This window comes from Engystomops pustulosus, chromosome 4 (genome assembly GCF_040894005.1).
Source record: "Engystomops pustulosus chromosome 4, aEngPut4.maternal, whole genome shotgun sequence".
Lineage (NCBI taxonomy): Eukaryota > Metazoa > Chordata > Amphibia > Anura > Leptodactylidae > Engystomops > Engystomops pustulosus.
The window spans coordinates 208229794-208243415 of NC_092414.1; the positions used below are offsets into that span (position 1 = coordinate 208229794).

General features: G+C 39.9%; 1 protein-coding gene across 1 annotated transcript in view; it reads right to left on the reverse strand.

The window, feature by feature from the left end:
- Nucleotides 1-343: 343 nt before the first annotated feature.
- The window catches only part of LOC140128223 (A.superbus venom factor 1-like), a 33737-nt gene continuing 20458 nt past the window's right edge, over nt 344-13622 (reverse strand). Inside the window, exons 23-41 of the mRNA XM_072149761.1 lie at nt 13318-13404; nt 12662-12865; nt 11604-11679; nt 10625-10784; nt 10421-10516; nt 10183-10333; nt 9801-9961; nt 9524-9682; nt 9049-9108; nt 7854-7944; nt 7713-7755; nt 7194-7281; nt 6988-7077; nt 5816-5921; nt 5640-5729; nt 3722-3808; nt 3250-3333; nt 2408-2543; nt 344-592 (exon numbers count right to left, since the gene is read on the reverse strand). Of these exons, the coding sequence (XP_072005862.1) occupies nt 451-592; nt 2408-2543; nt 3250-3333; nt 3722-3808; nt 5640-5729; nt 5816-5921; nt 6988-7077; nt 7194-7281; nt 7713-7755; nt 7854-7944; nt 9049-9108; nt 9524-9682; nt 9801-9961; nt 10183-10333; nt 10421-10516; nt 10625-10784; nt 11604-11679; nt 12662-12865; nt 13318-13404 (2111 nt within the window). The 3' untranslated portion in view covers nt 344-450. The remainder of the gene's footprint in view (nt 593-2407; nt 2544-3249; nt 3334-3721; nt 3809-5639; nt 5730-5815; nt 5922-6987; nt 7078-7193; nt 7282-7712; nt 7756-7853; nt 7945-9048; nt 9109-9523; nt 9683-9800; nt 9962-10182; nt 10334-10420; nt 10517-10624; nt 10785-11603; nt 11680-12661; nt 12866-13317; nt 13405-13622) is intronic.

A 13622-nucleotide genomic window follows, 5' to 3' on the forward strand; every position in this document is an offset into this window, starting at 1 on the left:
GCTCAATTTGCTTCCAAATTTATTAGTTTTTTATTGGATCTTTGAAGGCCATAATAATTTGTCAAAATATAGGTCCACTCTGATGGGTCAGTCCAGCCCTGATTGGGTCCTGTACAAATGACACGTGTTATGGTAGCTCGATCATCCTACTATCTTCTTTATACCATTCCATCACTGTGTTCTTGTATTCTCAACATAGTTGTCCTGTAGATCTTGTGTGTGTATTATACATGTTCCATTTAGTTGAGCTTGAAGAACCTCAAAGCCAAACCTTTTGCCTTCTGCCCCTTATAAGATTTGCGTGCCAAAATTGTAGAATTTCCAATAATAAGAACACAAGAACTAGTAAACATAAGCTTTATTGCCATTTAAAAAAACAACGTAGAATTGAACACTATAGGTATAGTAAATGTGAACGTAGAAGGCAGAAAATCGTTAGTGTTCCCGTTTCTATGAAAAACATCCATTTATCTCCAGATTCGCAGTGAAGTCAGCGAAGTCATCGCACTGCTTGTTGTTTTCCTCATTCTGACATTCTCTTTCGTTTGGCCACCATTCAATCCATGTGTCTTTCCCAATAATATAGGAGTAGCTGGAAAAAAAATGGAAGTTATATTAATCATGGCATTTGAGGAAAGTTTATCTTAGCCCAGAGGAGGTTGATCTTGATGACTCATCACCATGTTTTCAAACCATTTCCCACTTCTGACTTTTTGGCACTGCCCACTTGTCTGTGTTTGTGTTCTGGCGCATGTTCACTGTGCATGTGTCTCACCCGGAGGCTCGGAGTAGTAGGCAAGGGCATACGAGCATCCGTAATATGGTTGTGGATAGTTGTTTATCGCTAGGGAGGTGCTAGACACCCTTTAAAACAATGAAGACAAACAGAACCCCTCGGGTGCCAGTACTGGAGTCCAACATTTTGTCACTCATGGAAAAACTCCACAAAGGATTTTTTATCACATGAAATGTTATCTTCACTCTGAGCTTTTGAGACAACTGTAAACTTAGCCTTATTGTGAATATAAATTAGACAGAATAAAAAAAAAGTTAAAAGGAAATCAACCACTCAAAAAAATACAAAAAAAAATAGAAATACTCACCTCCACTCATCTCCATCTTGATCTTATGAACATCCTTGCTACCTCCCTGTACCATGCTCTGAGCATGGGAGAGGGAGGTGACATCACATGAGAGGCATGTATTCATGAATCTCACATGATATCATCTCCCTCTCCCAGGAGAGGGGTTGGTGAGGGCGTGCATAATTAGCAGCCCGGAGCACCGGACATCTTGCCCCCATGTTCCGTTCTGCTAATTATAATTTTCTTTTCTAGGTGATCCTGGCGTGACAAGACTAGCAACAGACAGCATCAGGATCATAATGAAGAGGAGTGGAGGTGAGTATTTCTATTTTTTTTTTGTTTTTTTGAGTGGTTGATTTCCTTTAACCTTCTTTGGACGCATGACAGCCATCTTAGCATCAAGCATGATGTATTGAGTTGACTCAGCAGTAGAGTGCCAGCCATAAAGTGACTGCATAAATGTCCTAGTTACTAAGAAAATATTGATCCCTTGGTTAAATAAAGGGGAAATAAAAAACTAAATGGGTAGATCTACAGTTTTCTGCCCAACAAATATTGAATGATAAGAGATCGGCAAATCAAACATTCAGCCAAAACAAAAGAAAGAGCCTTTACACTTTGTAAGCATGAAAAGTTATAGGTGTCATTATATGATGTGCATGAGATATGGTGACACCCTACCCCCCATGCCATGATGAGCTGATGGATAGGGATGAGTGAGCCAAAATCCACAATGTTTGAGTCTGTACCAATAATTACAAGTTAGGATCCCCAAACCCAGATTTCAGCAAGAGGTTTCGGTTCATCGTAAGTTTAACGTCCCCCTGCCAGGTGTCAACTCTTTGAATGCCACCAACAAAGCATGATGTCCTTGAGTGGCCATATGCAATTTTGTCAGTGGCATTAATAGGGGAACACCGCAATCAGTGACAACACCGATCATCAGTGTTACCAATGGCGGTGAGCATTTGGGTTGGAATCTTAACCTTACCGGGTTTGCTCATCCCTATCAATGGACAGTTCACAGCTGCCCTCATGTATGCCCCCAACCTCAAGAAGTTTTCACTATTATTGAGGCTGAATTGTCATCTGTTGAGTATTATCTCCACTGAGTACCACCCTTGGTAAGCACAGACGGTAACCCTATACTCCTGAATATTGTAATTGTTATTTTTTAATGGGTTTAAGTCCCATACATTGATCACCTATATGTCTCTATAAAATGTGCCTCCGATGGAGCATTGTACAAGAATATCAATGGATCCATTAATATAATCTCATAACTGTCATGATAATTGGAATTACTTGATCATATGACTCACCCAGATGGCTGGTCCCAAAGGTCATTCTTAATGCCCCAGATCAGGTAGTCGCGCCCTTCTATCAGATTTAGTGATTTGCGGCACTTGATGTGACTGACGAAATTCTTCTGTTTGTTTAGAACATTTTCATCGGTACCTAATAATGTGGCAAGAGGTAAAAAATAAAGTGTCAACACAATGGGGTGCATATATATATATATATAGTGTCAGATGAATAGTGGAGTGTGGACATTTTCTTACTAATGTGGGCCAAGTGTGATCAGTTTCTCATTCAGGGTTGTTTAGTCATTATAATTTCTTATTCAGCAATTCATAGTGTGAGCAATATATTCTTCCAGGGTTCACAGAATGGACATTTTCTTAATCAGGGTTCATAATGTAGACAATTTGTTAATCATGGAGACATAATGTTGTCAATTTTAATATTTGGGGGGTTAATATGGGCTTTTTCTTAAACAGGGGACCATAGTGTAGAAATGTTCATATTTATAGGAGCATAGTGTGGGCATTTTCATATTACGAGGAGCATAGTGTGGGCATTTTCATATTCAGAAGAGCATAGTGTGGGCATTTTCATATTCAGAGGAGCATAGTGTGGGCATTTTCATATTCAGAAGAGCATAGTGTGGGCATTTTCATATTCAGAGGAGCATAGTGTGGACATTTTCATATTCAGAGGAGCATAGTGTGGGCATTTTCATATTCAGACGAGCATAGTGTGGGCATTTTCAATTTTTTCCCAGCTTCCCATACACTGAACAAAGTATAACATAGTGTGACTATGGGTGTGGGTATTTTTGGTAAGTGTATGCTGTTTATGTCATGTATTCTCTGATAGTTACCTTCCTTGATGACAAGGATTATCTCCATCACATAGTTGTCGTAGTTTTGAGACTTATCAATTTTTACCAGTCGCGTCTTGTACACTAATAAAAAAAAATTACATGGGATTAATATGACATTGGATGGACCAAATGGCAACCAAACATTTATTCAACGTAGTCTGGACCTCATTGGGGATAACAAATGTCAGAGACAAACAGAAGAGAGATTTACCGATCCTGTAACATAAACTTAGGACACAAAGTCTAAAATAATTTCCAAATTTACCAAAGTGGTCCATTCTGTCTAATGAATATGGCACCTCTTTAAAAAATGTGTGTCTTACTTCACACTAGTTACTGTCAACCAAATTCTTGTGAATTTTGGGAGATCTTTTTTTTTTGGTATAAAAGCCAGGCATATGATTGCAAATATGTTTAAGTTGCGCTAATTTAATCAGTTTATGATAAGCTAAAAGTATGTGCCCCTCACCATAGTCCACTCCAGGTGCACACGCTCTTTCATATCTCCATTCTGCATCAATTGCGCCTTCCAGTTGTTGCTTCATGAAACAATTCTCTAAAAGACAAAATCCATTAGAAAATCAATATATTAGAGGTTTAGAATGGAAACACTCTAGATTTGATAAGCTTCTACGGCAGTCATTTTCAACCTTTTTTGAGCCGCGGCACACTTTTTATACTTAGAAAATCCTGGGGCACACCACCAACCAAAATAGCACAAAATGACACTAAAACAGTCATAAAAGGCCTCCCTTTACTAATAAAAACCCCCTAGCGGCCTCCTTTTACTAATAAAGAACCCCTAGCGGCCTCCCTTTATTAATAAAAACCTTTAGCGGCCTCCCTTTACTAATAAAGAGCCCCTAGCGGCCCCCCTTTGCTAATTAAAAGGCCCTAGAGGCCTCCCTTTACTAATTAAAAGGCCCTAGAGGCCCCCCTTTACTAATTAAAAGGCCCTAGATGTCCCCCTTTACTAATTAAAAGGCCCTAGAGGCTCCCATTTACTAATTAAAAGGGCCTAGAGGCCTCCCTTTACTAATTAAAAGGCCCTAGAGGCCTCCCTTTACTAATTAAAAAGCCCTAGAGGCCTCCCTTTACTAATTAAAAGGCCCTAGAGGCCTCCCTTTACTAATTAAAAGGCCCTAGAGGCCCCCCTTTACTAATTAAAAGGCCCTAGAGGCCCCCCTTTACTAATTAAAAGGCCCTAGAGGCCCCCCTTTACTAATAAAAAGCCTCAGCCTCCCTTTACTAATAAAAAAAAGACCCTAGCTGCCTTCCCTATACAAATAATAACCTTATATACTTACCCTTGATGTCTTCTTCCGCATACCTTCACTCCTAATGGCGATCCGCCCACCTTCTGTCACGTGACATGGGCCGCGCAGTGCAGGAGCTATAGAAGATGGGCGGATCGCCGACGCGGGGCTTGTAGGTAAGTATGGGGGCCGAAACACGGGGGCGCGGCGGCAGCGCTACACAGGTGCACCATAGTTCGGGGAACTTTCCCCGCGGCACACTCAACCATGTGTTGCGGCACACTAGTGTGCCGCGGCACACAGGTTGAAAATCACTGTTCTACGGTATACAGAGAGGTGTCGTTGGGTGATCTCTATGGCCAGTTGAGTGATGGTAGATGAGTCTTTGTAAGAAGGAACCATGTTCCTATAAAAGTTATGCAAATGACCCTGATGCACTCAGGCTACCTCGGCCAAGTGCCTCATGGAGCCTTGTATTTTAATAAAAGCACATCCCAAGTTGTACAAGTGACTACTGGAGGTTAAGGAGGGAAACACTCAACATTTGATTAGCTTCTACATACATTGTCGTTGGGAGATCTCTATGGCCAATCAGTACGCCCGTTGGTCACATGAGGGAGAATATTGATCTCATACATTGTCGTTGGGAGATCTCAATGGCCAATCAGTACACCCGTTGGTCACATATGGGAGAATGTTGATCTGACTGTTCTCAATATTATGAATGGAGTAGTCACTGATTTACCATAGTGTTAAACTGTCTACTGACACCTCTGGCCCCACAGGAACTTCCAGCCATAGATCAGAGAGACTTTCTCGGGAACAGGAAGTGAAAGCAAGGTGCTTTTGCTAACCTCGTTTTCTTTCTCCAAAATTTACATGTCAATATAAGTAATTTAAGCCAATTACTTGTCTTGAAGAGCATCGAAAATGTATTCGTAGCATAGTGGGGTCAACATCTTGAGAGCAAAACTCTTCAATCAAAGACCAAAACACAACATTTGGCATGCCTTACATCAACCCCAAATAGCTATAGTGTTTGGTGGTGTAAAAGAGATAACTTATTTACTGTAGTTTGACTCTTTGCTTCTATTGTTCATTACATAACCCATGTGTAGTCTAAGGACTTACCCTCGGCACACCGGCACACATCATTTTGACATATGGTGCCCAATAACTTGCTGTCCTGGTCCACGTGGTAGAATTTAGTGCAGCGGTTTTCTGAAAACACATCACATGTAAAATAAGAGTATAGTTATATGTAATATGTAATGTTCAGATCATTTGGAAATATCTGTTTTTCTCACCTTGAGCGTAATAGTCATACACAGTGACAGATGCCGGTTGGATGAGACCAACTTTAAAGATCTGTTTAACATTGAATTTGATGCATTCCTCTCGTTTGTGTGAGATCTGTTCAGAGTAAGAGAAGACAAGTTGTCAGATTATTGAAGAACTGAAACATAAAATGTTCATATATTCTGGGTGTATTTGGTTTAAACTGGTTATTTCAAGAGTACCGTATTTTCCGGGCTATTAGGCGCACCGGACTATAAGGCGCATTAGTAGTCAGCGCCTTATATATGGAATAATTCCATATATAAGGCGCAGGGTACGGGGGAGTGGCGGAGATCCGGGGGCGTGGCAGGAAAACGGAGCAGAGACCGACCCGGCAAGAGGTGAGCGGTCTCCGGGGAAGGGGGTCGGTTCAGGTGGAGGAGGGCTGCGGACCCTTACATAGGTCCCCGCTACCGGAGACAGCAGATCTCCACTGGGAACTGTAGACCGACGCCGCAGAAGTTAGTTTGCGCTATGGCGCCTGTTGGCCATGCCGCGTGGTCTGCAGTTCCCGTTGAAACGCGTTAACCTTATCATCTCTTCATATGAACCTGTGCATCTTACAGAATAAAGGATACTTTGTTTGGCGTAAGACTCAACATGGATTTCCTTTGTGCAGTCCTGGCTTGCACTTTTTTTGTACTGTTTATCCAGAAGGCTGTGGATCATTTTTGTGCACCGGAAGGAAACCGGAGTTGTGATTCCATTTTGAAGTCCCGTGATTGGGTGAGGTGGCGTTTTTTGCTACTTTATAGTAGTTTAATGTTTTCACAATAGAAATAAATAATGTCCTGTGCGTGACCAAGTAGAGTTTGCTGGTGGCATTTAAAGGGTAAAAACCATATGCGATTATTGTTCGGGTTCAGTACCGGGACCAAAATTTCAGGGTCTACTCATCCCCATTCATAACCCCTATAACTTAAATATAATTTAATATTTTTATTTATAATGTGCCATCATATTCCGTAACATTTTTACAAAACATTATTTGGTTAAAGACGCAAATTTCTCATAAAAACAATTCAATAAAACAAACAAGCCAAACACAAACCACAGTTTGGCCATGCAGAAAAGTGAAAATGTTAACAAAGGATCTCTGCATTGAGAAGAAAGTGTCCTTCGAGTAGTTGATAGGTCCTACCTTATCCAAGTAGATGATGAGGGATCCCTTATCGGTTGCTTCCTTGTTGATCTCATACTTGGTGATATATTTGTCCACTCCCTTCATCAGCTGTGAGTAAGAAGAACACAAATTTCAGCTAAGCTTCATAAAGAATTATTAAGTATAATTTTAAGAAAAAAACACATGATATACAAAAGTTTTTTTTCCCCTTTAATGAACTCCACCTTATTAAGACTCTCAACATCGGGGGCGAATCCAGTCATCATGGAGACATCAATGATAGACATGGTGGCATCAGTGTTTTTCAGATGTCTGTAAAAAAAATAACATAATGTGAGACCGATCGCAGATGAGAGCAACATCCAGGAGAAAATTTTGGAGTCCTGTCTGCGGCCGCATGTACGTCTTCATGTACGGCAATGGCGGCCCAGCACCGGTACAGTGCCACACATGTGCACCGCACCGTACATCGGGGAAAAAAATAGCCTGCTCTATCTTTCTCCGCTGTTTCCTATGGAGGGGGGCGGAGTCACCTCCTCTCCAGCGCATACCGCCGTGTGCATGCACCTTAAATTTAAACTATATTGTATTTTTTTTTATTATTATTTTTTTAACGTTTACTATAAGCACAAAATAATTTTTGAGATTAAAAGTTATTTTTTTTAACTTTAAATGCAAATTCTCACTCATATTATTTTGTGTTGTTATTGTATATTTCTTTTCTATTGGAAGATTTTCAGTACCTTGCACAGATTTCAATAGAAGCGGTCAAATCGTCTCTGAACGCTGAAAAATACAAATGGATATTATTTTTTAAAGAAGTTTTTTTTTTCATTGAAAAATTTAGGTCAATATAAATGATATATTTTGAGGTGTAAACTTACGATTGTTTTCTTCCTCTACTGTAATGGAAAGATCAAAGTTTTTGCATTCCTTTTCTTTCTCGGTCACGAGAGCGTAGTAAACTGATGTAACCTAAACGGATAGATCAAACAATAAAAAGAAGATCCCTACATCTTTAACCCAATTTCCAATTTAGGTTTTGACTTGTTTTTTATCTGTTTTTTTTTCTAGGTTTAGCTTATTTTATTTGACAAGCTACTTCTCAGCCAAAGGGTTTGGAAGATTAGCAGTGGCCTAACTTGAAACTGATGGGCCCCAAGGCAAAGTCTCTGCCAGGCCCCCGACTATAATGTATGAGGTTACGCCCCTGAAGATTAGGAAGCTTGTAGTGGAACAAACCAACTCAACTTGTTCAGTTTTAACCCCTGATCATTAGGGTTCTAGTTTTGTCTAATAAAAACTATGCAAAATACTGACCAACATATGAAACAGGTCTACTGACGTCTAGTACCGACTTAACCCTAACCTGTAAAGTTGTTACACTTTTATAGTATAGAATCCCTTTCTATATTACTAAATACTGAAGTTTACTTTTCTTTGTTTGGTTTCCAACTTTCCTTCTTAGTTGATCCCATAAATAGGTACCATAGTCCAAGTACCTGCCTGATAATTTGTAAAACTGAAGAACTTTTTGTGTATTATGTTACATAGTTACATAGTTTATATGGTTGAAAAAAGACACATGTCCATCAAGTTCAACCAAGGAAGGGAAGGGATTGGATGAGGAAGGGATTTAGGGGAAACAATTCTATATAACATAACCATCAATGTTATTTAGTTGTAAAAAGGCTTTAGACCCTTCTTGAAGTTCTCTGCTGTCCCTGCTGTGACCAGCGCCTGAGGCAGGCTATTCCACAGATTGATAGTTCTCATAGTAAAAAAGCCTTGTCGCCTCCGGTGATTAAACCTTGTTTTCTCCAGACGGAGACAGTGCCCCCTGGTCTTTTCATTTGATTTAACCTGGAACAACTTTCCACCATATTGTTTGCATGGAGCATTCATATAATTACATAAATTGATCACGTCTCTTTTCAAGACTAAATAAATCTAGGTTTTCAAATCTTTCCTGAGACCCTCCATACCTGTATGAACCCCCTTGGCTTTAGATGTAACTTTTATAATTTTATTCTTTGGTGTTGTCAAAAGAAAAGGTGCTACAAGCAAATATCGACTTACCGTTAGTGTCCCTTGGCCTTTGCCCGTGGCTTTCACAACAAATTGTTTATTCAATTTGGTCTGTAAAAAATGTATGGATGCAATATATATTATTCTTTATATGATGTGACATTTTAAAACACCTCAGCAGTTCTGATAATTTTTTTGGCCAATTTGCTCAAATCTTGCCCATTTCACCTTTGGACCTCAGTGCTCAGCGCTATATCATTTTTCAAAAATATTCTATGTCCCCACGCCCCTCGTGCCTGTCTGATATTTCAGGAGGATCTGTTCTCCTCATGTCTATGATTGCGGCTGTGTGCTGCAACCCAGGAATGCCCCATGTTGCCCACTCTGCCACTGGGAGCACCCCCTTCACAATGCACCATGCTCAGTTGGTGCAAAGGTGGTGCAGTGGGAGAAATTATCAAAATATCTTGCATGTAGGGCCTAAGAATAACCTCCATAGTGTCCAGTTGAGCTATTCCATACTCACCTCTGCTGAACGTGCCAGTAAAGCATTATCCAGGTTAATACGGTATTTTGTGTCAGTGCTCCTTCCTGGGAGTTTAAGGGACACATCTAGTTCAATGTCCTCTAAAGATGGAATGTCTATCTGATATTGGGCCAAAGCTTGAAACATCACAATTGTAGCCTAAAAAGACAAAAAACACAGATGCATGAAACCGTTGTATAATCATGTCAGTGTACTCTGCTTATACGGGACAACGCACAATAAATGACAACAACAACAAAGTATGGTCGTTGCTTACTTGAGTGTTACCCCAAGCTGCTCCATGATATCTCTGCTCGGTGATCCAGCGCACAATTGGTCCTGTAAGATCGTAAGCCTTCAAGCGCAAAAGAGCCAGAAGAGCATAAGACGTGGCCTCAATGGTGATGAAATGGGAGTTTGTTTTCCATTGAAGTTTGTCTTGTAAAGGAAAGAAAAAGTCAGTTTCTGACCAACGGTTACACCTTTAGAAGGTATTACTATGAGCTATGGTACAGTAACTCAAAAAATCCTAAATAGGTCCACCATAGAGAATTCATGCTAAAATTATGGCTTGTATGTCAAAAAGTTATTAGAAACCTTTCCTCATTTAGGTTTAATGAAACTATAGATTAAAGGAAGTATCGAGTGAGGTCCAGTACCTGTGGTAGCTGAAAGCAACTTTTCTGGATGCTTTATTGCCCCAGCCATAGCGAGAGCATAAGAGGAAATAGCGATGATGTACGGTTTGTTAAGATCTTCGAACTGACCCAACAAGAAGCTGGTCGCCTTCTCTATACTCATCTTCAGGTTCTAGAAGGAGATAGTGGGAACATTTTTACATCAATACAGACACGTAATGGACTACAGACTAAGGGATGATCAAGATAAGACACTCACATTGACATGTGGAGTGCAGGTCTGCTCACTTTCAAGCATAGCGATGAGGACAAAGGCTGTAAGTGCAACATCTTCTGATGTTCCTTGAATAGCTCCCTGGAAGGAAATATCAATAATACCAAGTACATTCATTGCAATAGTTTACAAGGCACCAAAAGAAAAGAAATGAAAATTACACGAGGGAAGCCTTCAGCTAATACATACCACCATCTCCTGATGAATAACCGGGGCGTCTTCTTTGAACATTCCATCTGGTTTTTGTCTCTCAAGTACCAGCCACTTAATGGCGCCACACAACACATTGGTCTCAATTTCCACCAGTGGTTGAGCCATTGCAAAAACCTTGGCCACGTAAGCTGTGAGCCTGGTCAGAGAAAAAGAGCGTTAACAAAAGATATTCAATGCCAAATGACATAGCTTGCAAAATTATCCTCAAAAACAAGGAAAAACATACATTTCAACCTTCCTTTAAAGACGGGGCTGTATAGCAGGATTTTAAGGCCATGATTAAGAACTAGAATATAAACATATGGTAGATCCACGCCCCCCGCTCCCAACTTCCCATTATTTGCACTTTTTTACATTTTTGAGTAATGGAGTTTTGCTTTCTTTTTAATGAAGTTTTTAAGGCTAACTTGGTTTGTTTTCTGGGCATTGCCCAGTTTAAGTGCTTATTCATACTTCTGATTATGCGTCATGGTCAGCAATGGAGAGCACCCCATGATATCAAATACACATGCAAATGGTACATCTAATATTAAATCAGAAGAGACTTTGTTTTAATGACCCTAAAAACCAGAAGAGTAGAGTATTCATTTATTAAAAAAACTGGTAATGTTTTTAAGGTCTTTTCAAAAAGTAGAATATTTTTCTGTAAGAGTCAAAAAAAAATATGGTGACAGTTTGTAATGATTGCCATAAAAAGCCTTTAAGTCTTCAAGTGGTCAAAGTCTTCAAGTGGTCAAACACCATTAATAAGATATTTGTGAGAAATCCTAGTTACAGGAAGTAAGAGGTCTCCTTATGGAGACTTTGCCAATTAAGGCCACCTTGTAGGCATGTGAAGAATAATAGCCATTGATGCTCCACTGGGGTGTTCTGGGAAAATATGCAAATAAGTTTTCCAGGAGGAAAAAAAAGAAAACAACGTCAATATTTACTCCACATCAGATATGACTCTTACCATGTGCTGGCTGGCCTATCTTTGAAAGCTGCATAGGAGCTATCCACTTTACGGTACACAAGTTGCTGCACATAACCTGCAAAGATAAGAATCATCTTTTACTTCCATAATCACTAAAAGCTTAAGTGCTCCCGAACATTTGAATAATATTAATCTAGTGCCCTGTAACAAGATAAAGGAGTTATTTTTTCAGTAAAACCTCTTGGTCAGGAAACTGTGAATGTTCTTTGACCTATTCTTTTGCAACCTTGACCCTCTGTTAGTGTTCACATTGGCCGTGTCGAAGCCCCCTCGATTACAATGTTCTACTTGTTGAGGAACAAAATTCGGCAATAGATCCAAGATTGTAGATCTTTACATTTTTAAGAATTAAACACTGTCCTAGTTTTAAAAATTTTTAAAAATATATGTAAAAATATTAATTAAAAAGTTGACTTTTATAAAAAAAATAGTTTTCTAAAATATTAACGAAAGGACATTTGAGAAAGGTAGCAAATCTCAGAGGCGTAACTTGAGGGGGTTCAGAGGGTGTAGTCGCAACTGGAACCAAGAGGATTAGGGCCCAAAATGGTGTCACTTTTCATATTTGAGAAGGCTAGAAACCATACAGTATAGTATAGTAAATTCTATAGGAACAGAATTTGAACTGGGGCCCATCATCTTCAAGCTACGCTACTGGTAACTCTGGTTAGAAAATGCAAATTGCAGTTCCTGTTCCCGCTCCTGCGCACTAGTTGCAGTCAGTGAAAGTTGAACATTCTGCACTTATTTCTACTCCTGGTAGAACCTGGCCTAGGAATATACGATATGCGGCTGCCCCACTGGAGACATCAGGAGGTGTAAGCCCTCTTGTTGTATTCGGCGGCACAAGAGGGGCAGGAATTTCATCATATGCTAGCACTCTACCCTAGAGGGTTTACTTCATCCATTTATATTTTTCAATGCTGAGCACTCAAGGAGGCAGTCTCTCAGGAATGGACAGCTATCGTTTGTTACCCGGCCTGATGTATACTTAAAAACAAGTAACATTTGATATTTTCAGTTTTTCCTCCACTCACCCTGCTTGATGTTCTTGAGTGCTTGTTCTCTTCGATTCAGACCAATTCTCTCCCACTGGTTGGTGGCATCCAGGTAAATGGTGGCTATTACACTGGGAGTCATAGTGATCATGTTTTGCTCTCCACAACCTTGTGGAATAACGATCAGATGATTGAGATTGCCACCATCGACTGCATTCTCCACCATCTGGCTGATTGGAGTTCCTACAATAAATTCAAATGAAAAAAAATGTTTTCATATGGGACTTTAAAGGAAATCTACCATTACCTTCAAATATGATAAACCTAGGGACAATGACCTTGGTAATACTATTTTTGTTATTCGTGGCTTTCTTCCTTTTAAAACGAACCTTTAAAATTATTCTAATGAGACAGAAGGGCTCTAGGGGCATTCCCAGAGCCCCTCTGTGCTCTGGCTTCAAAAGCTGTAAGTATCATACATGTCTGACAGCATTATTAACATCTAAGGCTTGGAAAGGCATCATTACCTGCTCTATCATTTGGTAAACATTTTAGTTAAGTGTTAACCATACAGTAGACCACCCTGTATTAGTGAAGCTCAGAGAGGCGATCAGTAGATAATACACAACCGGATTAACATCTAGCTTTGGTTTCAGCAAAGAATAGGTACATCCATACATGGTTGCGTGTCATACCTTGAATGGTCACCGTCGTTTCAATATCTGTCCTAGGTACGATATTTTTTTCATCCAATGGAGACACAAGCTCTTCCTGAACACCACCTATTGGAGGAGAAGACATTAGTCTCTTTATTAAAACGCAACTCCAATCATTTTTCTCAAATCAATAGCTCTGTCATTTAGGGCAACTTTGCCTTTTGTTACCGATGTCCAGAAGGTCCATATCTACTCTTACTGAATGTCGCTATGTATCCATAGAGTGTTAACACAAAATATACAAGATGGGTTCACAGGCGGAAGAGGCTACTGCTCCCGCTGCC